Source organism: Dunckerocampus dactyliophorus, chromosome 4, assembly GCF_027744805.1.
Source record: "Dunckerocampus dactyliophorus isolate RoL2022-P2 chromosome 4, RoL_Ddac_1.1, whole genome shotgun sequence".
Classification (NCBI taxonomy): Eukaryota; Metazoa; Chordata; class Actinopteri; order Syngnathiformes; family Syngnathidae; genus Dunckerocampus; species Dunckerocampus dactyliophorus.
The window spans coordinates 4,716,306-4,727,349 of record NC_072822.1 but is presented as its reverse complement, the minus strand read 5'-3'; the positions used below and the strand labels follow the sequence as shown (position 1 = coordinate 4,727,349).

At 42.9% G+C, this 11,044-nt stretch overlaps 1 protein-coding gene across 1 annotated transcript; it reads left to right on the top strand.

The window, feature by feature from the left end:
* Positions 1 to 8: 8 nt before the first annotated feature.
* On the top strand, positions 9 to 10,460 carry LOC129179976 (RNA-binding protein MEX3B-like). The gene is made up of 5 exons (XM_054773900.1): positions 9 to 720; positions 1,659 to 1,897; positions 2,239 to 2,284; positions 5,075 to 5,802; positions 6,597 to 10,460. Exons 1-5 carry the CDS (start codon positions 147 to 149, stop codon positions 6,975 to 6,977), a joined length of 1,968 nt encoding a protein of 655 aa, XP_054629875.1. The 5' UTR covers positions 9 to 146; the 3' UTR covers positions 6,978 to 10,460.
* The last annotated feature ends 584 nt before the right edge of the window (positions 10,461 to 11,044 follow it).

The following is an 11,044-nucleotide window of genomic DNA, read 5'->3' as shown; positions in this document are numbered from 1 at the left end:
CAGGGGAGGGCTGCACCGAGAGCTGGTGAGACAAAACAAAAGCCACTCATTTCAACCACCTGGCGCTGGTCGCTTGTTGTTGTCCTATTTCCGAGAAAAGGTGTTTATTTTCCGCTTTCATATCCTTGTGCAACCGCCCCTGCGCTATGCCGAGCAGCACATCTTTGCTGGAAGCCGACGACGGAGAATCCGAGGTCCCGCCGCCACTAGTACACGCTTTCGCCGGCATGGGCCTTGACGAGCACCTTGGCACCCAGAGCCAGACGGCAGCCGAGCAAGTGGAGGATAGCCCAGCCTACCACCACCAGCTCATCCCAGCTTCCCACTTCAATCTAATCGGTACGGTACTAGACTTGAAGCCCCTGCAGCAGCACCACCGACCACCCTCGGGAGATGAAGGGAGCGTCACGCCCGAAGACGAGGACACGGCCACCTCCGGCTGCTCCCCGGGCGGGTCGTTGTTAGCGCAGGCCCATCAATACCTGCCTTCGGGGCCGGGTGGCTGCGGAATGGAGCAGGTCGAGACGGTGCTGCTGTACAATGGAGACGATCGGGACGATCCAGCCATATCTCCAACCGTGTTGCCCCCCTGCGTGTACGGAGGGGAGACGGGCTACGAGGCCGAGGCGTCGCTGTTGGCTCGACGGAAAAGTGTCAACACAACCGAATGCGTGGCCGTGCCGAGCTCCGAGCATGTCGCTGAGATAGTGGGCAGGCAGGGTGAGTGGAAGGTTCTGGAATAATAATAAATGGACGCAACTGTATTTTAAGTTGAAAATGGAGGAACTGACGTATAAATGCCAACTAGTACCATTTTGTGGTAATAAACAGCAAGCTAACTTTTAAGCTAGACACTTATGTCCACCGGCATTGTAGTGTTACAGCATTGTATTTTAAGCATTTGACATTATTAAAAGTTTTTAAAACCTTTACGTACATATACTTTATTATGTATCAGGCGATTATATCAACAACATAACCACGAACGCCCATACATTTTGATGTTTTTCAAGTTAACGTTAGCTTGAGTACAGCTAGCTAGGTAGGTTAGCATTAGCACTGGCCATAAGTGGGTCAGCGTCCCCCAGCTTGAAACAATTGTCAAGTTTCGTCGCAAAAGTTATATTTGCCACCAGACCCATCAGTATCATCTACCTATCCCGATTCCGTGTGCATGTTTTTGGGGTTTCGTTTGTATAAGTAGTGGCTGTTGATCTGGAATACAAAGTAATGAAAAGTGCAATGTGTTGCTTTGCTACATCAGCTTTTAAGTGCCCCTTCCTTTGTTGTTAAATCGCTCGATTTCTTAATGCAATTCAGCATTGAACATCGGTATTCGTCATCATATACTGGCGCATGCAAGTGGCGTTTGGTTGGTTGGTTGGTTATATTTTCGTGATGGGTGGGTTTTGCACTTTGTCAGAGTGCTGTGTTGGAACCCAGTTGGGGGGAGGGAGCACACATTACACAGTTAACACAACAACAGGAAATGGCTGTACCCAACCACAGCTGAAAGGAATATTTAATCTATAAACCGTGCAAATTTGACTCATTATGATTTAACAGTGTGGGCATAAAGAAAGGGTGAGGCTGAATGGTCTCTAAAACTGAACAAATGTATAACTACCAATTGCCCTTTCTCCCCTGGTTTACTCCAGGCTGTAAAATCAAAGCACTTCGGGCCAAGACCAACACCTACATTAAGACACCGGTGAGGGGTGAGCAGCCCGTCTTTGTCGTGACGGGACGTAAGGAAGACGTGGCCATGGCCAAGAGGGAGATCCTGTCCGCCGCTGAGCACTTCTCACTCATACGAGCCTCTCGGAACAAAGCAGGATCTCTCTCTGCCTCATCCGGGCCGGGGATCCCCTCTCTACCTGGACAGACCACCATTCAGGTTAGTCAGCATGCGATGGAAAACCGACATTTGTGCGCAGGTGCAGTTGATTGTACAGACGGAAAGTGGGCCAAAATTTTCGGTAAAATATGCCCCAAATCTCACCCAAATACCTTGGTGATGATAACCATGGACGGGCAGATTGTGATGTAGCGGTAGTATAGTGACAACAGTGGGACGCACTTGTCCTCTGTGTCCCAGCTGCATAGTACCAATAAATTTATCAGTTTAAAACTTTTTTGGGAGGGGGGAATTACAGATATACACCACTGCAAACTACCAGCACAATAATAAACATACTGTCTTGTTAGTTACACCATGTTTTTTTTTTTTCTTTACAGGTGCGGGTGCCGTATCGTGTCGTGGGACTGGTGGTGGGTCCGAAAGGTGTGTTCCTTTTCTTCCACTTAATTCACATGTTGAAAGGCAGCAAACAGTAGTGCGAGTCACCTCTTAAATGCCTGGTACTTTAGCAAGTTGAATGAATTAACCTGGCACAAGAACCATACAAGTACAGTAACATCATATTCCCATTTGTCTTCACTAGTGATACACTTTAGGGCTGTTTTCGACTGAGGATTTTCATAGTCGCATCAGATTGGTTTGATTTTGTCCACAGTCGAGTGATAGTTGAATGTTAGGGGTGTGATGAGATCTCACGAGATTAAGACGTGATGAGATTTCTCCTTTGGAGAAAAGCTGTATCGTGAGAACAGGGCAGCCAGAAACCTATCAGGCTGTGAACTTTGACATGGCTGCTATGAATGATAATACAGTGATATGGAAGTGTCAGTGTGCAAGGCATTATTGGAAGTGCACGTTAAGTGCTTTGGGCACACCTTGCAATCCAACCTACCTTGGTGTTCACAGCTTCAGCGAGTGACATGTGGCTGTTTTTTCCATCAGAGTTAAACAGCTTCTTGTACTTGTTGATGACCAGGCAGAAGCTGCAGTGATTCTACATTTGATCAACTTTACTTAAAGATTTGTCAGATCAACCCATGTAGATGTTTGGACTTGGCATCACAGAGCGCTTCTATTGACGCCCCTTGCATTTGGCTAAACGCCAACTTTCAAGCACCCAGGATCACGTTTCATAACACGCCTCATACACAGAAGAGATCTGTGTGAACAATTTAGTGACATTTCCGCTATATTCATCAAGTAAGGATGCACATTTAAGTGTTTCTTTCATCGCGCATTTATTCTGTAATTAAATGCAAGCCATCAACAAAGGAACTATCCACTGAGCAGGCACGCAGGATTGCCGTGCAATGCAGATGTGAAAGCTGTTGGAGGGGAAAAAAACCCTTCATAATGCAACCCAGCCCTTGACCAACATTGCCAAGAAGGCAAAGCTCGGACACACTCGCCTCCCTGGCAAAACACGCATGGGTGTCAACGTGGCTCATCGCAGAAAAAAAATAAACAAAAAGCCAACAAAAGTGGAAAAATAGGGCAAAAAGGCATTATATAACTAGAAAAAGCTTGATACTAATGACTAATAAAACACAAAGATTTGTCTTTTAAATATATGTATAATGTTTTTTTCAATTATAAATTTTTAAATTCTAACTATACAAAAGACAGCTGGACAACCCTGGCATAAATAGATAAAGACAAGTAGACGAGAAAAACAGTGAGCTATCTGATTAGTTATTATGATTATTATTATGTATGATTATATATTATATGATCATAACAGTGTTTATTTTGTCTGAAAAAAAGTTGACAATAATATCTTTAAACGTCATTTTATGAGACAATAAAACGCACCTGCATTGTTTGACTCTGTTAAATAACAATAAGTTGTTTGTCCAGTCATATTCTTTCATTGTACTTTTCTTGTGTGTGTTAACATCTCGTCTCGTTCTCGTGTACTCAATCTTGTGCATCGTCTCGTGAGTTAAGGTGTCTCAGGACACCCCTACCGAATATTGTTTTTTTACTGCTTTTTTTTTTTCAGAGCAGTTCTTACAAATAAACAGATCTCATTTGCAACTTTTTCCACCTTTTAAAGAAAAAGGCTAAAACTCTCAGGTAAACAAATAAACATGGCAGGTGAGCAACAACAGTAACTTTTTATTTATTTCGTGACACAGAAAGCACTTCACATAGGTGCACAGTCCTTTGTCATTGATCTTGCCGATTGTGGCAGCCTGCAAGCTCAATAGCATTGTCGGCAGTCCGCTGTTTAGTAATGTCTTGGTGAAAATTCTGACGTTGCAGTCAAAGTCTCTTACTGTGGGTGATGTGGTGTCCTAACTCGTCCATTTTATTCACTAAAGACCAAACAATAGCAAGGAAAATGCTCTGTGCGGTGTTAGCTTCATCTTAGCTCGTATTCCCCCGCGCCTCCCTCGCTTTTTTTGTCCTGGACGCCGCTTGCGAGCACTTCCACCCGGCTGGATGGCGTGTGTAGACTTGCAGAAGTATAGGCCTTCTGTTAAAGACACACGTCATTTTCAATGATTTAATAACACAAACCAGGCTGAATTTGTATCAAAATATAACAAAAACAAAGACTTTCTTTTGTGAAAAAAAAAAAAAAAAGTATGCTCTGCAGCAGCCGTGGGCACCCCCATGTAGTCAGAATGGCACAATCTTGATCACATGGCATTTTCATGTGATTCGACTGAGAGATTGATTGTCGAATCGGACTTCGAATCATCAAATTGTCGAATAGTCGACTATTCTAAGACACCCTGACACATTTTGTTGCCGTTTCGCGCTTAACCCACTGCCCTGTTGACATTAGCACCTCAGCGCCAGGAGGCCCGTGGTCAATTACATTTTTGTCGACCGCTTGTCATTCAGGCAGCATGGAGTGGAGAAACAGTTCAGTCCAGATGGAACAAAACTGGTAGCAAATGCATTCAAGAGGTAGTAGGGGGGTTAGCAGTTTAATACCAACCGGTTATGAGCAGTCACATAAGTACTCTCCAGTATTGAGCCATGCATTGCCATATATCCGATACAACTAGGTAACATTAAAGAGTGGGGCGGACACAAACGTGGTCCACGCCGGCAGTGTGTGTCTCCAGGAAGGACTATTGTGCACTTGATCCAGTTTGTCCAACATGGTAGATGTTATGTATCATTACATAATATCAAGGAATGGGGCTCTGAATGACATTTCTAGCTGTTTAAGTAAGAGCTCGTTGTTTGGTTTCCTAGGGGCAACCATCAAACGCATTCAGCAACAGACCCACACCTACATCGTCACCCCGAGTCGCGACAAGGAGCCCGTGTTTGAGGTCACAGGGATGCCGGAAAATGTGGACCGAGCCAGGGAGGAGATCGAGGCGCACATCGCCCTCCGCACGGCCACCTGCGGGGGCATCGAGGCTCCCGGTGTGGACAACAACGACTTTCAGTTCAACGGCACCGACGTCAGCTTCGACAATTCTGCCATGTCCATGGGGCTGGGTGAAGCCAAGTGGCTTCACGCCGGCACGTCTGCGGTCAGTAATGGCGGCCTGCTCCCAGTCAGCCTCGGCGGCCCCCAGCGAGTCAATAGCAATATATCTGGCGGCGTCCGCATGTCTTCCACCTACCGCAACGACAGCTCCAGCTCCCTCGGCAGCGGCTCCAGCTCCACCGATTCCTTCTACGGCAGCGGTGGTGGGAACCGGATGTCTGATTTCAGCCCCACCTGCTCCTTCAACGCCAATTCCAACAACAACAACAGCAACGCGAGCGCTACAAGTTTCTGGTTTGGAGACGGCCTTCCTCCAGTGGGCTCTGAGGAGCTGGTGGGCCCAGGAGGTGGGAGCACCTCCTCAGGATTTGAGCCCTTAACCATCTCCACTAGCCAAGTGGCTCACCCCACTGCACAGCCTCACATCTGGAGCCCCTATGTGGACCACCAAAGTCTTCAGGCCTTCGATGGTCGTCCCACTCAGGTTTGACATTACAACCAGTTTGTACATTGCACTGTATGTGGTGTCCAAATAAGTTAATCCAGTGCTCACTGTCACGGTTTAGCATCAAACATGTGGCTAGTACTTGCAAGCAACTGACTTGTGGTGAGGACAACAAATTAAGTCAAGTTCAACTAATTTTGCTCAGCATAATTGTATTTGTATGATTAATTCATGTATATATTTTTAAAATCTATTTCTGCGTTCCACTAGGTGGATCCCGCGTACCACCAGTGGTGCTCGTGCCACAATTTGAGAATCAATGAGTTAGTTAATCAGGGCTCGAGTTGGACCCTTAATAATCTTACCAAGATTTTTTTTGGGCAACTGTATGCTTCACCTATTTATAGGAACAGATTGCATGCCCAAAGCAAGGGCCACAAAGGGCATGCCTGGATGCATTTGGTGTGGAAGAACTTGACCAGCCCTGACCTCGAGTCCTTCAAGCACCTTTTGGGATGAATTATAACAGCAAAAGTTTCCAGACACACTACAAAGTCTTCCCAGAAGAGTGGAAGCTGTTTATAGCTGTAAACTTCCGGTAGGCGTGGCCCGGTGTTCCAGTAGTGTAGACTTAAATGAATGAAGCTTATGTCCACACTTGCAACTCTTATTCTGCTCATGCACTAGCATGGAAACAGGAGTTCAGAACATCACACAAGAAATATGCAGCTAATCATTAATTTGACCCATATTTCATCAACGGAACTAGTTTTTTTAAAAGTACTTGATCAATAAATTAATGAATGGTGGCTCCCTGTCAATCTTCTTTGCAGACCAGTCAGCCCGGCACGCCCCGCCTCTCCCCAACCTTCTCCGGGATCGAAGCCATGGAGCACCGGGCCCCCCTGAACGAGGTCCACCGGCTCCCATCCTACTGCTCGGCTTTCTCCTCCTCGTCCTCCGGCGAGAGCACGGCCTCCTCCCCGCCGGAGTCCTCCCTCGCCTATCGAGCCGGCCTTGGCTCGACGGTGCGGGGACAGGCCCAAGAGATGTGCGTCCACTGCATGGAGAGTCAGGTGATCGCCGCCCTGGTCCCCTGCGGCCATAACCTCTTCTGTCTCGATTGTGCCACCCAAATATGCCAGAGCCCAGACGCCGCCTGCCCCGTGTGCCTGTCCCCGGTCAGCCAGGCCATTCAGCTCCGCAACATGTGACTGGCAGGTAGGGGCCGGCCACCCTGTTGGCCCCCAGTTCCTCATCTTGGCTTTAGTAGAGGAGATATAAGTAAGGAAAGATGTGCATTAATGGTATAGTTCAGCTTGTTCATGTGCCTGCCAATTGTGAAGTCTTCTACTTAGATGAATTGATCAACAAGATGGGGCGGAAACCTTCAATGTAGCAACGGGTGGGCTTGGAATTCGCCTTTTATTTCTCCCTGAAACGGTTACATAAGAGTTCCTGCCTCACCTACAGTTCCAGATCGAACGTCGTTTTTTCTTTTTCTTTTTTTTAAAGTTCACTGCTGTAGTTTGCTGAGTCTGTAGCCCCGCCCCCTTTTGTTGAATGGTGCTCACCGGAGTGAAAACCTACTAGAGGAGCATGTTTACAAACCCGCTATTAAACGATTGCGTACATATTCATTCACACGTTATAGACATGGTGGCGATTGCTGAAGGAACACCTCGACGTTAGAGCGATATCCGATGTTTACGTGCTTTAAAAGAAATGCTGTTTTATACGCATGCAAACCGCTACACTCCACAACGTCCCGTTACCTCAGCGGTGCTTTATTTCCCACATCGGAATGATCGCGTTTTATCAAGGCCACCCCCAAGGACACACCACTACGCATAAAATCAAATTGTTTACGATTAAACTTGTGCCTAAAATTTCATTCGGAGCAGAGAAACGGATTAGTTGAGCACGGTTTTGCTTTGGGGGGCCTGTTTACACAACAACCATCCAGCCAAAACGGGGAGTTTTTAAAACTACCTTCATTCACGCTGAGCGCCAAAAACAGGAGATACAGTGGTAGCTAAGTTTTCAGTATTTCTTTGTTCTATAAGGTTTGATGAAAACCAAGGCCTTTTTTTCCCCATTGGAAAGTAATTTAAATCCAGTTAATCCATTCCAGACACTCAGAAGTAATGATAAAAATATATTTTATTGGGAATAAATAAATGACGAATAGACGAACTTCCTGTACATTTTGGAAGTGTATAGTTTGTTGTTATGTTAATAAAATAAGCAAATAATCTGCCAAAACAGCCATTTTACTTGATTTGGGCATTTGGACTCGTCCAAAATAGTCTCAATTCATAGAAATAATCTGACAAAATGCTATTTTGCTCCTTTCAAGTGAGTTGGCTAGTCTAAAACAGTCCAAATTATTAAAATGAGCAAAATTTGCCCCAAACGCCTTTTTACTTGTTCCAACTGTTTTGGGTCCAAAAAATGATCATATTTCTTAAAATAAGCAAACTAATCTGACAAAATGAAATGCAATTTTACTTGTTTCAAGTGTTTTTATGAGTCAAAAAAGTAGTTACAGTTCTTAAAAATAAGCAAAATAATATGCCCAAAATGCCGTTTAACTTGTTCCAATTGTTTTGGCGAGTCCAAAAATAGTCACAATTCTTAAAATAAGCAAAATAATCTGACAAAACATCACTTTACTTATTTTTGGGGGGTTTTGTTGCTACAACTGGTGTAAACAGCCCCGAAGCACATGACCTTTCATAATAAGGAAAGCCTGTCATTGACTGACATAACGTACACCAACACATCCAAGTATTGGCACAGGCGTGTCAAACCTTTTCCACCTGAGGGCCTCATACAAAAAAATGGAGTCACTGTGATTATTTTTCACTATTTTAAAATAATGTTTCATTATTTTTTGTTTATAAAACGCAAGATATCTTTTTTTTAAAATAACTTTTAGTCATCCTATAATTTACTTTTATTACAAATTATTAGAATTTGACAGTTAAAAAAAATGTGTAGATATTTAGTGACAATTTTAATTAATTAAAAATTCCCGATGACCTTTTTTGGGGGGCGGGGGATTGTAAATTGAAGGCAATTTAGAACTGTGGATGATGGACAGCTACTTTTTTCCCCCCAAAAGTTGTTTTATATGCAAGTAAGTTACCAGTATTCCTGAACATCCCAATGCAGGACAATATTTAATTTTTCAATTTTTATTTTTTTTAACAGCGTGGTCCTCATCCTACGTCATAATATTCTGAGTTTCATTTTAATTCCAAAAAAAAAAAAATAAACAAAAAAGGTGCCACAAATGGCCCCCGACCCGGGCTTTAGACACCCCTGCATCAGCAGATGGAAACTCGTTTACGTTGTCCTTTTGACGAGCGTATTATTTTTGCATCCTTGTTTAACGAACCAAAAACACGCACAGGTAACATTCCTCGTCCTATCGATGGTATAAACTATAAAGTACACTGCACGGTATAAAACAAAATAAAAATAAACAATTGCAATACTGCACAGTCGGGCCAGTACCCACCCCCACCCCTACCCTCCACATGAATGTTCTGGAGCGTTCTGGCTTTAGGCACAAACAAGATCTTCTGTTTCCTCGTCCTGTCCATGCAAGAGTCGACAAACAGGCAGAGGAATCGCTAGGCTGCGATATTATTGAATCTTCCACTCGCTTGACGGTACACACGCGACGCCTTCTTCTTCTTCTCCTTCTTCTTTCTTCATATCTTATCTCGCTATTGACTAGTCGGGAATCTTTCATCCATTCCTCCACCTGCAATCATCTCAAAAACTTTTATTCTTAGCTTTTTGGACGCCAGTGTCCTTGCTAACTTTTGTTTTGGGGAGCACCTGGACACTACATAAGGTCAACACTGCTGCTTTATTTTGGGAGTCACAAAATACCCATCCAGGTTGCTTCCTCCTGTGGGCCTTTTATCCGTCCTTTTTTTCTTTTCTTTCTTTTATTTAGCCCCCCTCAAAAGGGTCCATCCCTCCCCAGGGAATGCAATACACTGTCGACCCCTTGGCTTATTTTTGTCTATGTATTATATTAAGGACTGATGAGATATACTTATTTTTTATTTTGTTACATTTCATATTATATAAATATATCGACAAAAAAGTATCTATATTCCAATGTTTACAACAAGAGTAACATTTTTGTATTACGTTTGAGCGATAACACCAATGAAGAGTGTTTTTGCAACGCTTCTCTGCTTTGTAGTTTCGCTGATTTGTTTTTATTTTTTTAAGTGTCGAATGCCGCCACTGGAAATATGGAATGTGCGTGCAACAAGCATGTTAAAACGTAGCCGCTGACGCCAACAAAGCCGAAAGATTCAAGCTGCCTGCAAAAATGTGTTTTAAGAAAGTGTACATTTTTTTTGTTTACCATTAGTAGACGCTCTATACAGGCAGACACACATGTTGTTCAAAGTGTTTTTTCGCTAATTTTTACTACACAATTTGTTTTGTTATGTATATGTAGAGGGGGAAGTCTTATGGCATATATAAATTCAACACAGGAGTCAGGAGTTTAAAAGCAGACTATATTTTATAACGGCCTTTTAAGTTATTTGCGGCCAAAGCACTGATATTATATATATTTGCTGTAAAGAGAATTTTAAGAGTTTTATTTTTCTGATATCGAAATGTTACTTAATAAAGACGGTTTCATTTAAAGCCAACTCGAGCCTCATGTGTCTTCCAAGTTTTTAAGTTAAAACCCTTCAGAGATCCTTGGGACATTTTGTACGACGGAGTATCATTGGGGTGGGAGGAGTCGTAAATTTACGAGAATAAAGTCGTAAATTTACGAGAATAAAGTTGGAAATTTATGAAGAAAAACTAGCAAGGATAATTCAAATATTTTTTTATATATTTTACAAAGATTGTAATATATAAATAGTAGTAGATTTACAAGAATAAAGTGAGAAATTTGCGAGAAAAAAACTCAGAAAAAAGAAAAATCAGATAAGAATAAAGTGCGAGAAGTCATACGAGAAGACGTAAATTGACGAGAAGTAATAGTATGAGAATAGTTGTACATTTCTGAGAAAAAATAATTTATGAGTCATATTACGAGAAAGTAAATTTAGGACTATTCTCGTAATATTACAACTTTATTCTCTTGTTACGACTTTGTCATATTATGAGTTGTTTTTTGTAAATTTCACGCTAAACTCGTAATTACGAGAATAAAGTTGTAAATTTATGAGAAAAAAACTATTACGAGAATAAAGTTGTCAATTTCCAACTTTATTCTCGAAGGAAACTT